This window comes from Choloepus didactylus, chromosome 7 (genome assembly GCF_015220235.1).
Source record: "Choloepus didactylus isolate mChoDid1 chromosome 7, mChoDid1.pri, whole genome shotgun sequence".
NCBI lineage: Eukaryota > Metazoa > Chordata > Mammalia > Pilosa > Megalonychidae > Choloepus > Choloepus didactylus.
In genome coordinates, this window is record NC_051313.1 from 120,162,447 (window position 1) to 120,180,768 (window position 18,322).

The 18,322-nt window shown below is 46.1% G+C and overlaps 2 protein-coding genes across 5 annotated transcripts; one reads left to right on the forward strand and one right to left on the reverse strand.

Moving 5' to 3' along the window:
* Positions 1-6,089: 6,089 nt before the first annotated feature.
* On the reverse strand, positions 6,090-14,747 carry NFKBIL1 (NFKB inhibitor like 1). Of its 4 annotated transcripts, none has more exons than XM_037843470.1 (5): positions 14,657-14,747; positions 13,889-14,495; positions 13,127-13,403; positions 6,951-7,172; positions 6,090-6,780 (listed from the first exon to the last, which is right to left on the reverse strand). In XM_037843470.1, the coding sequence occupies exons 3-5, from the start codon at positions 13,389-13,391 to the stop codon at positions 6,209-6,211; spliced, it is 1,059 nt and encodes a 352-aa protein (XP_037699398.1). In that variant the 5' UTR covers positions 13,392-13,403; positions 13,889-14,495; positions 14,657-14,747; the 3' UTR covers positions 6,090-6,208. The 4 variants fall into 4 exon arrangements, with proteins under 4 accessions (XP_037699398.1, XP_037699399.1, XP_037699400.1 ...); XM_037843471.1 differs by having other exon boundaries at positions 13,889-14,094; positions 14,657-14,717; XM_037843472.1 differs by having other exon boundaries at positions 13,805-14,094; positions 14,657-14,717.
* Positions 14,748-14,892: 145 nt separating this feature from the next.
* ATP6V1G2 (ATPase H+ transporting V1 subunit G2) lies at positions 14,893-17,146 on the forward strand. Its single transcript, XM_037843691.1, has 3 exons — positions 14,893-15,134; positions 15,390-15,490; positions 15,990-17,146. Exons 1-3 carry the CDS (start codon positions 15,053-15,055, stop codon positions 16,161-16,163), a joined length of 357 nt encoding a protein of 118 aa, XP_037699619.1. The 5' UTR covers positions 14,893-15,052; the 3' UTR covers positions 16,164-17,146.
* Positions 17,147-18,322: the final 1,176 nt, after the last annotated feature.

An 18,322-nucleotide genomic window follows, 5' to 3' on the forward strand; every position in this document is an offset into this window, starting at 1 on the left:
TGAGCAGATGACATTTACGCTGAGATCCAAATGTCAAGAAAGAGTGACCAAGTGAAGGTTTGGGGGAAAAGCATTCCAGGCAAAGGGAAGAGCTACCTCAAAGGCTGTAAGGTAGAAACGAGCTGGAGGTGTTGAGGAACAGAAAGAAGGCCAAGGGCTAGTGTGGCAGGAGCAGCGAGAGAGGGAGAAGGGTGGGAGATGTGGTCAGAATGGCAGGGGCCAGATCCTGCAGGGCCATGCAAGGAGGAGTAAAGCATCTGGATTTTATTAAACCATAGGAAGTTTTTGGAAAGTATAAGCAAGTGTGTGTGTGTGTGTGTGTGTGTGTGTGTGTGCGCGCGCGCGCGCGCGTAGGGAGAGGGAGAATTGGATTTATGTTTTTAAAAGATCACTGTGGCTTCTGTGTTTATACTAGATTGTAGGGGACAGGCGTAAAAGCAGGGACACCAGTTAGGAGGCAACTGCAGTAATCCTGGAGAGAAGACAGTGGCAGCCACGGAGATGGAGAGAAGTAGACCAATTTGGGATGTACTTTAGTAGAGTTGACAGGATCTGTTGATAGATTGGATGGGCAGGGATAGGTAGGGAGACTGGGAGAGAGGCAGGATTCTGATAGAGTGGGAGAACCAAGGGTTCTATTTTGGTTCTAACAAGTCTAAATTTATTAAGCAAACACCCAAATGGAGATGTTACTTGGTGGCTGGATATATGAGTCTGAATTTCAGGGCTAAGGTCAGAGCTGAAAAGACAAAATTGGGAGTAGTCAGCATGAAGGTGGCATTTAAAGTCACGGAACAGGAAGAGATAGCTTATCTGGTGTATCCCCATAAGGTCCCTTCAAGGTATTTATCTTTTCCTCAACAATTAATGCAATGCGTCTTCTATTCTGAATTCAAAAAGCAGCATCCTCTTGCTCCCAGAAGCAAAACCCTCCACTAAAACCTGAACTCTCACTGGGATTTAATGTCCCCTGATTTAGTTCCCTATGCTCCAAGGACCCTTCTACAAATCCATTCCACAATATCCTCTAGAACTCCTCATATATTTGAATCCTTCATTTCATTCTTGAAATGTCTTCCACTGGGCACTTGTCTGAAACCTGGATTTCCCTTAATCTACTTTTCTCTTTCTTTTGACCCCATCACTGGGGTAGGCGGCTGAGGAGAGGTTACTATTTTCTTTTCTCCCCACCATACCACTGGTAACCTCCTCCTCCTCTTGAAGTCTATGCATTTTGCATGTGCCATGCTCTTCCTGCACAATGTGCTCCACTGACAACTCCACCATCCTCCTAGCAACACAGGTATCTGGCTCACTTTTTCTCCATACTTCATCCCCTACCCCTATCTTTACTGACTTAAAAACCATACAGACCAGATGAATCTTACACCTGGTCCCTCAGTTGACTTCAACTTTCTCGCAGCTTCTTTGCTCCACTTTAGCTACCCATGAGCAAGGTTGTACCTCCAACCTCTGCATCACTTGGAAGGAATACACCTTCAAGATCTTGAACTCTGAATTTTCCCTCAGATCACAACCACCCACTCTATACATCTCCCATTCCCTCCCTTCCGCTGAATCTATCTTATTCTCACCAAGATGTCCAGCTTTTTCTTCCTTGTTTTCCTTGTCTATTCAGTTTAACTTTTACTGCATAGTGGACAATTTCAACTAGCACTTTAGAATGTCTCACTCACCTGATGTTCTACCAAGAAGACCTTGACAAACTCCAGCTTTGGAAAAACTGGAGTCTCATTTTTGTATCTTTCTCCTAGTCTGCCAAACATTGCAGGAGTCATGTCTCTATGACAACAGGCCTACTAAACCTGGCCGTCTAACTTCAGAGAGCCCTCAGTACTCCTGGAGGTGATGTTCTTAATCTTCAAGTCTCTTAGCCCTCCACCCTGTCCACCTCCATCACTCTCCATTGATGATGCTGTCATCTATTTTATTGAGCGTAAGGCCATCTGAGGTGAATTTCCTCACTCCCTTCTTTTCTCTGCACTTCTAGCTTTATCTGTGTATCTTAATCTTCCCTTTATTCTTCACTCAGAGAAGTACTTTCTCCTTTCCAACAGTGATCCTTTCATCTGTACTCTATCCTAACCCGTCTTTATTCTCTCGTCCCTTTCTTATATTTCCAGTATTTTTGTTTTGCAAACACTGTTTCTTAAAATAAAACAAGAAATCCTTCCCTGGGCACTCTTCCTCCCTCAAATGTCCTTTCCATCTCTCACCTTCCTTTTTTTGTGTGTCTCAGGAGACCAGCCCCCCAGCCACTTTTTCAGGAACTGGTAAAATTTTCCTCATCTGTAAAATTCGTGGGTTGAACTAGAGATGAGTCTTCGGTATCTTCCATATTTGCTATTCTATGACTTTGTATCTCCCTTTCACCTCCCACTCATTCCTCAACCCATGTAAAGTGATTTCTGTCCCTCTATCAAATGGAAACAGTTTTCTCAAAAATTGTAATCATCTAGTTCCTGAACCCAAAGTATCTTCTCACTATGCACCATCGAGACCTCCCGGAATCATTAGATGTGGCTGCCCAGTGCCTGCTTGGCCCACAACTACCTTGGCCTACTGCTCTGCTCCTCCCACCTCTCTCCTTCATCGGCTCCTTTTCCTTTGACTACCTCAGGGCTCTCTGGTCACTTCCCCCTTCCTTGGTGCTCCTGTCCACTCAGAGGCTCAGCCTCCACTGTGAAGGGAATGATGCCCAAATCTATCCTTCCAGCCCAAAACTTCTCTTAAGCTCCAGACCTCCTTGCTGGAAATATCCAGCTGAGTGTTAAGCTGGCACCACACACTCAGCAAACTTTCTTCGACCACTTTATGCCTGGCCTTATTACTCCAAGCAGATGTACTTCCTGTTATTATGTGTAGTTGTTACTCGTATACTGTTTCTCTAGGCTGGAAGCTCTATGAGAGCAGTGACTTATCTATTACACCCACTGCCCAGCAGAGTGCCCTGCTCTGAGGGGGTACGTAATAAAAATGGATAGAATGTCTAAAAGTGAACTCATCTTTCCCTTCATCCTTCTTCTTGGTTTTGGGGATCACCATCTTTCCAATGCCCCAGGATCAAAATTTGAGTCATCTAAGAATCCTTTTCCCCCACTCGAACCATCCAGTCATTGTCATGTTCTAATGATTTATCCCCTCAAAGTTTATAAAATCTGTTCCCTCCTTTAATGTCAGTGGGAATTACTGGGACTGAATTAGACAGTACTTGAGCTTTGAAGTTAGATGAGTTTAATGCTAATTCCAGTATTTTTTAGCTGTGTGGCTTTGGCAAGTTACAGTATGTTTATAAGCCTCAGTTTCCTCATACACACACACACACAATGAGATGCCACCACTTACCTTTTGGATAGCTGTTGAAAGGATTACAGATGTTAGGAAAAGCACTTGACATGGCTAACTCACAGCAGGTGTTCAAAAAATGTTATTTTTCCTTATTCCTTGTCTCATACTGCTGCACTCTCTTGTTCTCCCGCTTCTTTGCATCTGCCACCAGTGACACTGTCCACAGGGTAAAGTCCAAATCCCTCACCTTGGCACTCGGTGGTTCTCTCTCACCATATACTCCCATAAACCTGTGCTTCATCCACCTCAGGACATTCATCTTTTCATGAACATTCTCTGTGTTTCCTGACTTCCCAGCTTCTGCTCAAGCCATTTTATTTATCTACAGAGCCCTTCAACCCGCCACTACCCATTTAAATCCTACCCTTTCATCAGAGCCAGCTCAAATGCCATCTCCCCTTCTTGAAGTCTCCCTATATACATTCAGATGGAATTTGCCTCCCCCTCTTCTGAATCCACTGTACCTTACTATAATGTTTACTCAGCATGTCTTGAACCAGTTAAATAGGTATGGTTTGCGTTCCCCATTGGATTGTAAACGTGTAAAGCAGGGTTTGAATTTACCTTTGGGCTGCCTGATGCTCCGCTGAACTGAACTGAATACGGTACCTCCCAGGTCCTTTTCCTAACTTAACCCAAACCTACCCCAACCCTAATCCCAAACATATCCTTTTCCAACCTCACTAGTCTTATCTCCAATCCTGTTTACATCCTCCACTGAGACATGATTCCTGGTTCCAGTTCTAGAGAGCAGAGATAGGCACTTCTATTTCCATGTTTCATGGTAGGCACTGAGTCACCCCTTGGGGATCCCTTGGCTCCCTTCCCCACCCCCACTGTGATGGACAGGATGCCTGCTGCCTGGCCCCAGGGGGTCAGAGGAAGCCAAGGGCCTCTAGGGCTCAGTATTTTTATCAGCCTAGGAAATAAGAGACACAGAAGCGGAAACCGTGTGGTCAGAGAAAGTGAACAACCTTCATCTCGGGGGAACCCCCACCAGGGCTGGGGGCCAGACACCAGGGAGGGATGTTGAAGAGGGAGGTCTGGAGGCTCAGGTATCAGGGCTTATTGTGTTTTGGTTTTGTGTAACTCTTGCAGAGGGGGAAATAATGTGCTTAAAAACCAGAGAAAAATATCCTGGATGGAGGAGTAAATTTGTACATCAAGGTTTTCTGCTACTCAACTCTCAACCCCCCACTTAGGGATACTAAACCCAACTCCCCCAACTCCAAACCTGGGCTCTTTGCATGCCACTTCCGAAATCTCCGGCCTGTAAGAGGAACCGGACGCCTGGGTTGCTCACAGCTCAAAGTCTCTTCTCTGAATCACAGCAGCTTCCTCTCACAGGATCTTTCTCACCAGCTCTTCCCCCTCCTGCCCCTGAACATCTGCCTGGTGGCTCAGAGGCCTTGGGCCCCTTCCTATCTTCAGGCTCAGGCTCCCTGTCTTCTTGGAGGGTCTGATGCCCACCCACTTTCCTGTGTTTAAGAGAGGCTTTCCCTCTCTGTCCTCTACTGCCCTCCACTTCCACTTCTGGGATTCTCCTGTGTAGACCTGGGCTCAAAACCTAAAAAATAAGTTTCTGAATTTGAGTATTTTCTGATGTAGAGACACACAGATTCAGCACACACCAGTACACACATGTGTGTTCTCCTTTCAGTCCTTTCCAATTGTGTCCTGGGGGGTATGAAGAGTGGGAGGGATGGAGTGAGCGACCTCTCCTACCCTCCATCCCTGTGGGAATCCCAGATCCCCTCCCTCTACCCCTCAGGACCTCAACCACAGGTTCATGGAAAAGGAGATGTTTACCTGGAAGGCCAAGCCTGGCTGCCCAGAGATTAAGTCCAGGTTTAGGATGGGGGCAGGAACTAGATGGGGAGAGACAAGGACTGGGGCCCTGAAGGGAGTGAGGTTGGAGGAGAAGAGACAGGATTAAAGTGGAGGGAACAGAGAGCAGATTAAACTGGAGGAAGAGAGCCGGGAGCAGCAGCCTGGCTGGCCTCGGGTGCGGATCTCTGGTTGCCCAAGAACAGACAACCCAGGTTACATAATTTGGCTCTTTCCTCCTCCTTCCCCTGCTCCTATTTTTAGCAATCGAAATTCCACTCCCCCACAGGGCTCTTCCTCCATCCATTCTGTTTCTAGCCCCCATCCTCCCACAGCCTCCTCATAGTCCCCCAGCCCCAGCTGCCCCCCAAATCATATCATTCAGTGACTCAGCAAAGGAAAAGCCCTGTGTTGGGGGAAGGCGGTGTGAAGTTATTAAGTGGGGAGGAGGATGTGGTTCTGGTTGGGGACCTGGGGAGGGGAGGGAAACTGGTTTTGTTCCCTTTTTTGCCTCTGTTCACATCTATTTCTCCAGCCGCAGCCTGGAGTGGAGCAGACCCTGGCAAAAGGAGTGGCAATGAAACTGGAAGGCAAACTGGGCCTTTGTAGGCTGATCTTGAGGGTGGGCAAGCAGGGGGCTTCTTGTCTCCAGCTGAGGGCACGTTAGTGCGTGCATGCATACAGGCTGCAGGTGTGTAGGAGCTGTGGGTTTCGGCAGGCAGGGCAGGAAAGGAGATGTCATGGGTGATGAAAACCACAGCAATGGAAAAAGGCAGAGGAGACACCGGGAGTGAGATGTGGAACTAGGTCTTATTAGGAAATGGCAGAGCCAAGGAGCAGTGGTGGTGGCCCAGATCCCCCCCACCCCCACTCAGTACAAGTCTCACCCCCCCCCACATCCTCTGTCGTGCAGCAGCTGCCTTGTCCTATCATCCCCATCCTAGACCTTTCCCTTCCTTCTGCCCCACCCCTAAGGCTTCATCCCCAGCAGTTTCTTGCTCTTTCCCTGGGGTCACTTAAGGGCTTCTGCATGGCGATTCAGGGCCTGAGAAAGGGCCGTTACAGCCCCCATCACACGGCCCAGCTCCCAAGTCTCAATCTGGTTCCGGAATCGCTGCAGGAAGCGGTCAGGATGCCAGCGGACCTGCTGGACCCTCAAGTACCTCCTCAGAGCCCCCTGTTCCTCCAAGGGGGGCCCCCTGGCCACCAAGGCTGCAGCCATGGCCTCTGGGTCCCCTCCTCCAGGGCAGGGCCAGGGTACATCACCAAAGCGCCAGAGGCTGCCCCTCCCTGCCCCTCTGGTGTGCTCTGCCCTGGGCCCAGCCCTGGCTGGCTCTGCCCCTGGGTCTCTGCTGGCTCGGCTCTCATGCAGTTCTTCTTCCTTGACCCGGGCTCGCTCTTGGAAGAGCCGCTGCTCCTCCTCCTGCTGTCGCCAGCTGTAGCTGGAGCCCTCAGCCCGTTGGGGTCGGCAGGCTCCCTGTGCCTCCCGCTGCTGCTGCTGGTGCTTCTGGGCATGTTCCCGGGCCAGGCGGTCTGACCAGGCTGAGAAGGACTCAGGTTCCTGGGCCTCATGGGAAGCATCATCTGTTTGGGAGGGTGGGAGGGATAGTTGGGGGAGAGAATGTGAGAAAGGGATGGGGCAAGGGAGGTAGGGAAGTACAGAAAAAGGGGGCAGAGAAGGCCCAGTGCAATGAATGCAGGACAAGTGGTCAGTGGGGAAGAAGGGCAGCAGTTGATGGGAATGGATTCCTCACCTTCAAACCTTCCAATGACCTCCTGCCACTCGTCCTCCAGCTCTCCCTGCAGCTTCTGCCTCCATTCCTGCTCCTTGGAAGCCTCATCTTCTTCCTCTTCTTCAGCAGAATCCCACGGGGGTCCCCAGCCTAAAATCTGTCCAGGGGTTTCCCCATCTTTATTCTTTATTCCCATGGCAGAGGGACAGCGACTCAGCAATGGCAGGAAGAAGTCCGTGTAGGCTGTTGATGGAAGAGCAGTCAGCAGAAGTTAGTTTGGATTCTCATTCCTTGGTGGGGCCACCATCTTGAATTCCAAGAAGTTCTGCTGCTCATTCCCTTGGTCTTAGAGTAACGGAAAGAGTGGCCCACATAGATGCCTCCTGGGTATTAGGAAATCACCATTGCTGACAAATATTTACTGATACTTTCCCACATGCATGATAAAGGTAGCAGTTTAAAATATTCTGACCTTTGTCACTCATATTTTAGTGTCCTGGGAATTCTACCATGAGAAATGACATTTAATGTCCTGCCTCCTGCCACTTAGAGCAATGTCAAAATCCTTCAACAAAGTATTCCTTTTTTTTTTTTTTGCTTGAAAATATTGTCACTATATACCTCTTATTATGTGTTTCTTACCCAAAACTATACTTCAGACTAGTAAAATATCTGAAAACTCTACTGTGAATCTTTATAACATGTAACTATAAAAAATAATATTTCCCCATTCGTATCATTTTTCAATGAACTATTCAGTTTATTAAATAGTAAATGTTTTCAGGGGAATTTCCCTCAATCAGCCTCAACCAGGGGATGCTGGGAGAGGGATGGGAAGTTCAGACCGCAGTGAATTTGAGTCAGAGAAATGGTCCCAGCAGCAGAGCAAGCTCTTTCCAAATAACTGCTGACCCAGGGCAGGGGAAAGGGGAATGAGACAGAGGGTCTCACCCAAGGGCTGGATGACACAAGGCCAGGCGCAAACAGTAGAGGGACTATATTCCTGACTCCCCTCTTCCTAAATCCTGTCATGCTACTCACTTCACTGCCAGCCCAGGCACCCCGATCCCTGACCAGGCCAATCTGCCATGGCCACCAACTCCGCTTCACATTGTGGGGACAGAAGAAGGTAAGGGAAGTATACCATCCCTTCCCGTGGACCTGCTTTCTCCCTCGGTATATAAGAAGGAGGAAATGGCTGAGAGTCCTGAAATCTTTATTCTGTGGTGGTGGAAAGTACTGGTTATCTAGCAAAAGGATAAGACCAAGGAAAGAGTTGTTCTGCCATTGCCAGGAAGGCAGAAAAACAGAATGGGTTCAGGCTTGTCTGGCTAAGGATCACCACTCCTTATCCATCCCCTGGCACATCTGAGTGGCAACCAACTCAAACCACATCAGGGTGAGGGGAGGAGGCATTTCTCTTTAGTTCTCATGTTACCTGCCGGAAGCCCTGCCAATTTGTCCCATCCAGCTAGTATCTGGCCTTGTCTTTCAAATGCTTATTTCCTACCAGGGTCAACTGCAGGCATGAGGGTGGGTGGGAGCTCAGGCTTGCATGGGAGGTTTTTAAATTCATAGGTTTTAAGGACTAAGGCCTCCAACAATAAAAACTTAGTAAGTAAAATGTGGTACAGAATATCAAACAGCCTCTAAAAATGATGTTTAAGTGTAAAAACAAACACTGTAAACAGGATCCAATCACAACAATGTAAAAAACAGAAAACAAACAAACAACAAAAAAAACAACAAAAAAAGAGAGACCAAATCCTATGGCTGAAAAAAATAGACTAGAAGGAAATATGTAAAAGTTCTAGTCTCTGGGTGGCAGGACTATAGGTGGCATTCACCTTCACCAGCCCCCCTGCCCAGTATAAGCTGATGAATATTCTAATATGAAAAGCATATAATTTGAAATTTTCTTTTTTAAAGAATGAAGAATAAATTCAATCTCCATTAGCAGTTTGCTTTGGGTCCTTCCAGTCCTGTCTTTATGCATATAAACATACACCCATAACAATTTTGTTCAGATATATGTGACTATGCTATACGTACTATTTGGCAATTTGCTGTTTTCTCATACATATCTTTCCACAGGAGTATCTACAGTCTACTTCATTCTTTTTACTGACTGTGTAGTGTTCCACTGTGTGTATGAAATACATCCCCATACCCTCTGCCAATCAACAGGCTTTGATTGTTTCAGAAAATGTTCAGCCTTATATGTCTTCGTGGACTCAGTACAGTATTTCTGTGGGGCAAATCCTCAAGTAGAATTTCTGAGTCAAAGAACATGTGTACTTTGGCCACACTGCTCTCAAAAACATTTGTGCCAATGTATACTCCCACCAAGAATACAGGAGTGAAATGAGTGCCTGCGTCTTCCTCTACGAAAATTGGCTATCATCAATTCTTTTAATTTTGCCAGTTTGATAAATTAAAAAATGATTTTTATTAATGAAGTTTTCCTCTTTTTCAAACACTTTTTGGCTATTTGTATTTCTTTTGTGAATGACTTGGTCCTTATTCTTTGCCTACTTTTCCACTAGAAATTATATACATAGATATGAGAGCTCTTAATATGTATAGATATAAATCCTTAGTGTCTGGTACCAATATTGCAAATATTTTCTTCCATCTGTGTTTAAAAATTTTTTATGTAGTTAAATCTGTATCAATCTTTTCTTTTATGGCTTTTGACTTTGTTTCATTCTTAGGAAGCCTTTCCTGACTTTAAGATTATAAAAGTATTCCCTTATATTTTCTTCTACTATTTTTATGTATCTAATATACACATTTAGAAATTTCAAAAATTCCCCAAAGTACAAAGTATAATACAATAAACAGCTATATTCCTATCACAGGGTATGTTAATATATTGTCATTTTTGAAACATTTTATTTTGAAGAAATGAAAACTATCATAGATAAAGCTAAAGTTCTCTTTGATAACCCCTTTCAAGTTTTATTCCTCCTCCTCTCTCCAGGGACATCCCCTCCCATGAATGTGGTATATATCTGGCTGCAATTTATTTTTGAGTCTGGTGTAAGGTAGGACTTTATTTTCCCCTCAGCTGAACCAAATGTCCCAACATTGTTTATCAAATAGTCAACCCTCTTCCAGTGTCTGAAACACCACCTTTATCATCAATTGAGCAGTACAGAACAACTTTTCCCAATGTTCTTAAATTAACATGTTCTACTTTTATATTGGGAAAAATAAATATGAAGAAAAATTTTGTGGAATAAAGTACTTTGTTTTAGCAATGGAAGCACCACTCTTCCTCTACCCGTAAGATTTTATTTCTACCTAAAAGGGACGTACAAAATGGGTACAAAAAAAAACACACTTAAAAACAATGCCACTATCAGAAGCTTATATTGAATGACAATTGACTGAGACTGAAGAAAAGGCAAGAGTGGGCGGGGTGATCAGAGAGGGCTTCCAGGAGGAGGTGGGGCTTTTACTGGGCCAGGAAGTGAGGATAAAAGTGGAAATCAGGTGAAAGGGAAGGCAACCAGGCAAGAGACAGGCAGGCTTGTAGGGTTACTGAAGGTAGAATTATGCAACTTGAGTTGTGGGTTTGTGGGTGTGCAGTGGGAGGTAAGGTTGGAAAGGCAAATGGAACATAAACCGGATGGTGAGGCCATCTGTAAAATGGGGCCACAGCCTACTTCTACTGTGCAGATTCAAGTGGGTTACGGGTGTTACCACTGGGGCTGGCAAACAGAAGTGCAGTGACTATTACCTTGAAAAAATATCAGGCTGGCTTTGGACTTTATTCTTTTTGCCAAGACTGAGAAAATCATCCTCCTGTTACTCAACTAATTCTTGCTAATTCGTGTAAGAGAATGGTTTTTGTCTGGTTAAGGTGTGTTCATACAGGGGTCTTGGGCAGCTAAAACTGCTTCCCCATGTGGAGATGGGTCCCAGTGAGAAGCCACCAAAAGCCCCAAAGGTACGGACATCCACTGGAGCCTTACTGGGTGTGATTACCCAGCCTAGCCAATCCAGCATGAACAATCCCATGGACCTAACGTGGGAACTCAGGGGAAAAAAACCTGGCAGGGGATTTTGGGTCATTTCATCTGTTCAAAGAAAATATTTGCATCCATTAAGGCAGGGTGGTCTCTAAAGCAGCTGGAAGTTGAATGACATAGGTCTTTTGATCAAGGAGTTAGAAGGCCACCTGGTGGCAAGGCTGCTGGGGAACCAGGAAGAAAAAAGGCCTGAGAGGACACCAGGGTTTAGAAGAAAAATCACTTAGTGTGAGTCCCCCTTGGAAGACAATGGCTTATCACCTGATTTCAGACAAGTTCCTGAACCTTTTGGAACCTGCTTTCCTCATCTGTAGATGGGATAATCAAATCAATCTCATATGCTTCTTAGAATATAATATGATGAGGGAAGTATCTACCACTCTATCAGGGACATTTTTATTACTCAAGAAGACTTTATTAAATAATATAAATAAAAATACCTATCATCTAGTGAGTGCCGAATACACAATATACTTCCCTCTACTGGTCACAACCCCTGTTTCAGAGAGACAAATAAGGCTCAAAGAGGTTAAGGTGCCAGTCCCTGTCACATGGTCTATAAATGTTAGAGCTGAGATTTGGATGCAGGTGTGCCTCATGGTGAAACTCTGCTCTGCTGCCTTCCAGCTGTCCTGCCTCTTAAAACATTAGCTGTTAAGTTAGATGCTTGCCTTTGTAAACCTCCTTTCTCTGTTTTTAAGTTAACAACAACAACAAAAAACAAACATGCCAGCCTATCTCGCATCTGTTAAAGGGAATTAAAGAAACAATGGATTTGACTACATGGGGAAGTTTTGTGTGTGTATGTGTGGGTGCTCCAGTATATACTTGGGAAGCTGGGGGATAATAATAGCAGCAAACCAAATTGAGTTAGGGCTGCTTATCCCCACCTAGAGGTTTTCCTCCAATGTTTTTACTTTAGAAGGAAAATCTCTATATGGAGAAAGACTTTCCCTTTTGTTTTAGTGAGGAGAGCAATACCTCTACGGAGCTGCTTCCACTGCCCCTCCAATATCAAGAGGTCCTCATCTAAAACCCTTAGTGTCAGAGATTTTTCAGTACTCAGACGTTCTTGGGATTTGATAGAGTTGATCTAAAAGTAAATACAGTGCATATTCAGTAACCCAGGATGCCTGGGCAGCCCCAATAACGAAATACCTGAATGTTTCTGCAGTGAAACATATGAATGTTGACATCAAGTAGGATAAAAACAAATCATAGACAGCCTTGCTTTAGTCCAGGTTATGTTTTGCCACCAAATGAGTTTCAATAGTAGACGGATGAAAAAGTGTTTTCTATTTATTTATTTTTTCAACAAACACCAATCTTTTTGAGCTTCAGAATTGTGGACTTGTTGATAACAACAGGAACAACCATCACCAGCATCTACTAAGTGCTTATTGTGTACCCAGCATAGTACACTTAATGTGCACTATGTCAGTTAATTCTCAAAACATACATGTCACAGCCTAGGTGCTTGGAACATGGGCACTATCACTGTATACTTCTAAAATGTATAACACAGGATAGCGTAGTTATTAAGAGTATGGATATTCTAGTGAGGCTGCCTCTGTTTCAGTTCCTGCTCTACCACTTACTAGCTGTGTGACCTTGACAACTTCTCTGTGCCCAATTTCTTCATCTGGGAAATGGAGGACAATATCAGTATTTACCTCACAGGGACGCTGTGAAGATTAAATAAGTTACTTTATGAAAAGTGTCTGGCACAAAGCAAGGGTTGTTATTTAACTTGCACACTGCAAACTAAGGCTCAGAGAAGTTTAGCAACTTGCCCAAGAGTACACAGCCATTAAGTTTGAAGCTGGGATTTGAACCCAGGCAATTTTACTTCCAAACTGGGCCTCTAAGCTTGCTTTTGCACCTCAAAACTTTACAGGCAAACCACCTGTCAAGAAACAAAGTAGCTACTAATCTAGAAACAATGTGCAATTTGAAGACCAGCTGCTGTTCTGGGAATGATGGGCATTTTAGTCTATAGGAGCTCAGTAAAGTAAAGGCATAAATGATAGCCACATACCAACTTGGTCAGCTACATCCTTGGGTCCCAGTGACCAATTAATTAGCTTATTTCTCAACTGCTGGCCTCCATTTCGGATCCAGTCAGTTCTCACGGCCTTATTCCCCACCGTGCAGACTCACCATCAGGGCCCTGGCGGGCAGCAGCGTGCAGCGCTGTGTCCCCATGGCGGTCCTGGTGGGCAGGGTCAGCCCCGAGCCGGAGCAGCAGGCACAGGGCAGGGGCATCATGGCGGGCACAAGCCCGGTGCAGTGGTGGGGGCTGCCCAGCATCTACATCAAGGCCTGGGTGTCGCTGGAGGAGGGCCTGGGCCCGGACCAGCCGTCCTGCAGACAAGTAACGACGGAAGCGACGCTCTCGGCGTTGGCGGCGGGAAGTGGAGGCCATGGAGCTCTTGAGCTGAGAAGGAAGAAAAGGCAGCAGTCAAGACCCCAGCCTTGGCTGGTTCCCTCCCCCCGCATCTCTAACATGTCTTGTGCCTCCCTTCAGTTCCCTGTTTCTGCTTATACCTTCAGCAAAAGGTGGGGCCTATTCTAATCCTCATCCCTTCTTAATAGATGGCAGGTTTGAAAAAAATTTTGAGGAGGCTGGGGTCACACAGATTTAATCTCTTAATGTAAAATATGAAAAAAGGATAAATAATTGCTTTAAGGCTCATGGGCCCAGGTAAAACTAAATTTTTGATAAAGGACAGAAGAAGATGAAGAGAGACTGATGAGGGAAATTTCTGTCAGTAGAAATTTGAATTTTAAAAAGTCAGGTAATTTCAAATAATGATTTAGAAATTGAATATAATATACCCGGCAGACAGAGGTAGAGGCTTCTCCCTCTGGGACCTGGGGGGAGGGGTTACTCATCAGACCTGCCCCCGCCCCCCCAAATACCCTCAGAGCTGTAGGCCCAAGGCCTGTGTTTGAGACGCTCGGAGGAACAGAGGCGGGAAGGGCGGAGACACTCCAAGGCTGGCGGAAATGACGCAAGCAGAGACGCGGTGAAGGGCGGAAATGAATTGTGAGGCGTGTTACTGCATGTCGTTCCACCCCGAAAAGGTGTTCCTCGGTCAGGCCTCCGGGGAGGGAAACTACGGAACCTAAAATAAAGGGTCCGCCTGGAAACAGAAGACTGGGCAAAGGGGGAGAAAAAATAAGAGAGTAAAGAATTGGGGGAGGGGACGAGAAAGGAGAGCGATTTATCCCTGCCTCCCTCAAGTGGGAGGAGGAGGTAGGAGATGGCTCAGTGATAGACGAAAAGATGAGGAGAAAAAGAGGAAAAATGGGAGATAAAGACAGTTTAAAACCCACAGGAAGAAACGGAGGAAAAAGAAGAAACAAAACAACCAAAACTGAAAAACAAAAACAAAAACAAAAACAAAACACCACAAAGTGGCCTAGAGCAGAGACAGATCAACAAAGAAAAACACAGAAAGAGACACAGGAGATAACCGGATGAGGTGGATGCAGAAATTTGGACTTGAGAAAGATGTATTTGGACCTGGAAAGGCATAGAAAAAGATAGAGATGGGGACGGGAATGAGAAAGAAAACAGGGGAAGATAAGTTAGAGAATTAAGTCCAGCACACCCTTTCCCCAATACACGTTGTATGATCACGTCCTTACCTACTCATCCCATTCTCAACCTTCTATGCCGCCTACCTTGAGACCACCAACCATGCTCTCCTCCTCCCACAGGTACTTTTCTTTCCTCCCCATGCCTGTCCCCATCCCCAGATCTTCTCGTTTGGAAAGGCCCTGCTGCAAGGGCGCTTTAGCTGGCAGCCTTGGGCCTGGGTTCTGCTGCTCCCAGGCGGTCTTTCTGGGTACTGCCTGGGTGAGAGGTGGGAGAGGAGGACCAGTCATCAAGGGGAGGATCAGAGAGGGGAGACGCCCGGTGCACGAGCTGAGTGAAAAGGGGAGCATTAAGACCCAGGAGTAGTGGGGGACTGCAGCATTGAGCAGGAGGAGGTGGAGAAGCAGGCAGTGAGGGTGGGAGCCATCTGGTACTTTGGTAGCATCTCTAACAGCATCAGCATTGGCCATAACAAGAGAAATATGGCCAGTCAGTCCCAGGGCATCCAGCAGCTCCTGCAAGCTGAGAAGCGGGCAGCTGAGAAGGTGGCAGATGCCCGAAAGAGTGAGTTTTCTCTTCCCTCCCTTAGGGGTCTGGAAAGAAGATGGAGGGGGGATGGCAGTAAACATCTGGGGCCTTCGGAAAACCCAAGGCAGGTGGGGAGAGAGCTGAGGACCGGGAGCTGGTAATGAGGTGGGTGTTAGAATCTAGCACTTGGTTGGCTGAGTGAAGGGAGAAGAACTTTCTGGAAGGGACTGACCCCTATATCACCTTGTGGGGGGAGGTCCACCCTGCCCCCGTCCTTCCTTCTGCCTCTAGGGAAGGCCCGCCGACTGAAGCAGGCAAAAGAGGAAGCCCAGATGGAGGTGGAACAGTACCGCAGGGAGCGAGAGCAGGAATTCCAGAGCAAGCAGCAGGCGGTGAGTTCAGGAGTTGGGGTGGGAGGCCAGGGGTGCAAGTCAAGGGTGTATCTGGTGAGGTGTATGGGGTGATTCAACAAGAAAATAAGGTGGTTGAGGGCTGAAGGGGACTCTGGCAGGGACCATATTCGAAAAGCTTTTTGATATATAAGAGAGTCTGGGACTTTTGAAAGGACATGTACAGCATGTGGAAGGAATTGCAGCTGTCTTTGTGGAGTATAATATTTGGGGTTGGGGCAGAGTTTTATGGTTATGGGTAGTGAGATGGTGGGGATTTTCTAATCTGTTTTAGGATGAAGGTGCATGCCAGGTCTTAGAGGAAAGGGATTATATTGATTTCTTTGGGGGTCTGGACATTACCATGAGATGGGGGTGGTTTCAGATGGAGTGGTCTTTCTTCTGTTCTTGCTCCAGGATCTTTCCCTCCACACACCTGGATCCATCTTTCTCTGTTTTTGCTTTTTCCTTTTTCTCTTCCATCCCTTTCCCCACCCTCCAGGCCATGGGCTCCCAGGGGAACCTATCTGCGGAGGTGGAGCAGGCAACAAGGCGCCAGGTGCAGGGAATGCAGAGCTCCCAGCAGAGAAACCGGGAGCGTGTCCTGGCCCAGCTTCTTGGCATGGTCTGCGATGTCAGGCCCCAGATCCACCCCAACTACTGGATCACTGCCTAAGCTCCACCCCAGAGCCTGACTCCCCCTGCCAGTCCCTTCCCTCAAAAAAATTCCCCAAACCCAAATCACCCCCTAACATAGTCCTTCTCTCCATTCCATTCCCTGGAAATTGTAGGAGGCAGATTCCAATAATTCTCCTGTAAAACTTTTAAATATCCTGCTCAGACCTGAATCTCCTTGATGTTCTTTAACTCTCACTGTAATCTTGTAAACTCCCAAGTCACTCTCACCCACCACCTACTTGAAATTTGTAGCATGGAGAAATACGGATGTGGGAAACACTTAGACTTCAGAGCCTGGCAGAAATGGGAGAGGAACCAGGCTTGCCACTCTCTACCTACATAACCTGGGACAAGATCCTTAGTCTCACAGCCTGTGTGCCCCTCTGTGAAACTGGAAAAATAATAATGCCTACCTTGGGGGTTGCTGTAATGGTTAAGAATCATCCTATAAAGAGCATAGTATGGTTCCTGGTATGTAGTAGCTGTGATGATAAGGCAACCCTGTGATATTATCACCACCAGTGCCCACCTGCCAAAACCTAAATATAACTCTTATATTTAGAGTTATATTCTCCAATGACTCTCCAAATCTACTAATTCATTCTGTGGCACTAGTAATTCTCTGAAGAATTGTTTTTTCCTGCCTCTCTTTCCCCAGAGACCTTATGGTCTCCTAAAGGATGAAATTATGACCTCATTTAGACCCTCTACTACAGTTCCAGGAAGAGACTGCATTTTATGGCCTTTTGTCTCCCTTAAGCTTGTCTTTCTCTTTCTTCGATTTCCCCCTTTTCCTGTTTCCTCAAAGACCCATCTGATGCCCATACTTCCTGACATTAAAGTGATGCTCTATAACCTCATTAGTACTGCCTTTCTGTCTAGATTCTCAACACCTTACTTTCCCTTTGAATTCCACCTGTTTGTGACAATTAAAAAAGTGTCAATAAAATAACCTGTGGGCAAACCATTTGGTGAGTGGAAGCAGCCTCCTTTTGCCTCATTTCTCATTTCGAGTCATTGTCCTTGCTTACATATTCCCCAAACACCCAAAAGGTATCCTTTGAAACTTGATGTAGAAGCAAAAGCAAATAGCATTTTATTATTTTTCTAAAGTGAGAAGCATAAGTGCTTCCTCATTTGAAAACCTGAGGACCATAGATGGCAACTGTGGAGAACAGCTTGGGTGTAAGAACAAGCACTCTTTGCTCCCTTACCTGAGTGTTCTTCATGACACTTACCACTACTGGACATTATATGTGTTTATCTGTTGTCTTCCCTTTTGTGTAAACTCTGTGAGGACAAGGCTGTTCACTGCTGTGTCCCCCAGATCCTAGGAAAGCACTCAGCACAGGGTGGGCAGTTGGTAAATATTGTTGAATAAATAATACTTAAAGTCAAAATGCGCTTATGACACCATCAGTCTCTGTTATTTTTCTGGGCCATTGAAGACAGGTTTGCTTCACCACCTCATTCACCAATGAGGTACTCAATCCATAGTGTATTTATTAACTCACCTCTTCTTATCTAAGCAGGGAGGCAGGATACAATATAGCTTAAGAGATCAGGTCCTGAAGGTGTTCATATCCTGGCTCTGCCACGTTACGTTACTAGCTGTTACGGTGGACATGTTGCTTTACTTCTATAAGCCTGTTTGCTTGTGTATGAAACTAGAAAAATAATGGTACCTACTCCATGGTGTTCAATGATTAAATGTGATAAGAGGTTGTTTAGTTCAGGGACTGGCCAAACAATTGTCATTTCTGTTAAGCAGTAGGACATCACATGTGACTTCCGTTGAATCTCAGACGGCGTGTTAAATACTTTATCCAGGAAAAATCTGGCTGAACAGGGCTGGTGTGTGTGTGTGGTGGTGGTGGGGGGGACGATTAAGAACATTCTGTTCCTGTTAACAGTAATTATGGAGCATTCTAAATCTTCAAGCTCTACCATTTATATTTAACACTTGGGATGGAATCTAGACCGCCCCCCCCCCCCCCCAATCTCCCACTCGGAAGAATCAGGACGCCTTCCCGACTTTCAGTCCCTGCCCACCAGCCTCAGGGTCTTGGAAGCATCAGCTACAGCAGACTGCACGATTCGGGGCAAGTCCCGCCCACCACCGGCTGGGGACTGACTAGCGTCGCGAATCCTCAGCAT

Bases quoted from the DNA above. Each gene is read 5' to 3' on its own strand.
- NFKBIL1 (XM_037843472.1), bottom strand. From the start codon at position 13,861: ATGAGTAACCCCTCCCCCCAGGTCCCAGAGGGAGAAGCCTCTACCTCT. The intron at 13,404-13,804 runs GTATATTATATT...CTTCCTTCTCAG, and splicing joins CCTCTACCTCTGTCTGCCGG to CTCAAGAGCTCCATGGCCTC. The intron at 6,781-6,950 runs GTGAGGAATCCA...CCTCCCAAACAG, and splicing joins GGTCATTGGAAGGTTTGAAG to ATGATGCTTCCCATGAGGCC.
- ATP6V1G2 (XM_037843691.1), top strand. From the start codon at position 15,053: ATGGCCAGTCAGTCCCAGGGCATCCAGCAGCTCCTGCAAGCTGAGAAG. The intron at 15,135-15,389 runs GTGAGTTTTCTC...TTCTGCCTCTAG, and splicing joins GGTGGCAGATGCCCGAAAGA to GGAAGGCCCGCCGACTGAAG. The intron at 15,491-15,989 runs GTGAGTTCAGGA...CCCACCCTCCAG, and splicing joins TCCAGAGCAAGCAGCAGGCG to GCCATGGGCTCCCAGGGGAA.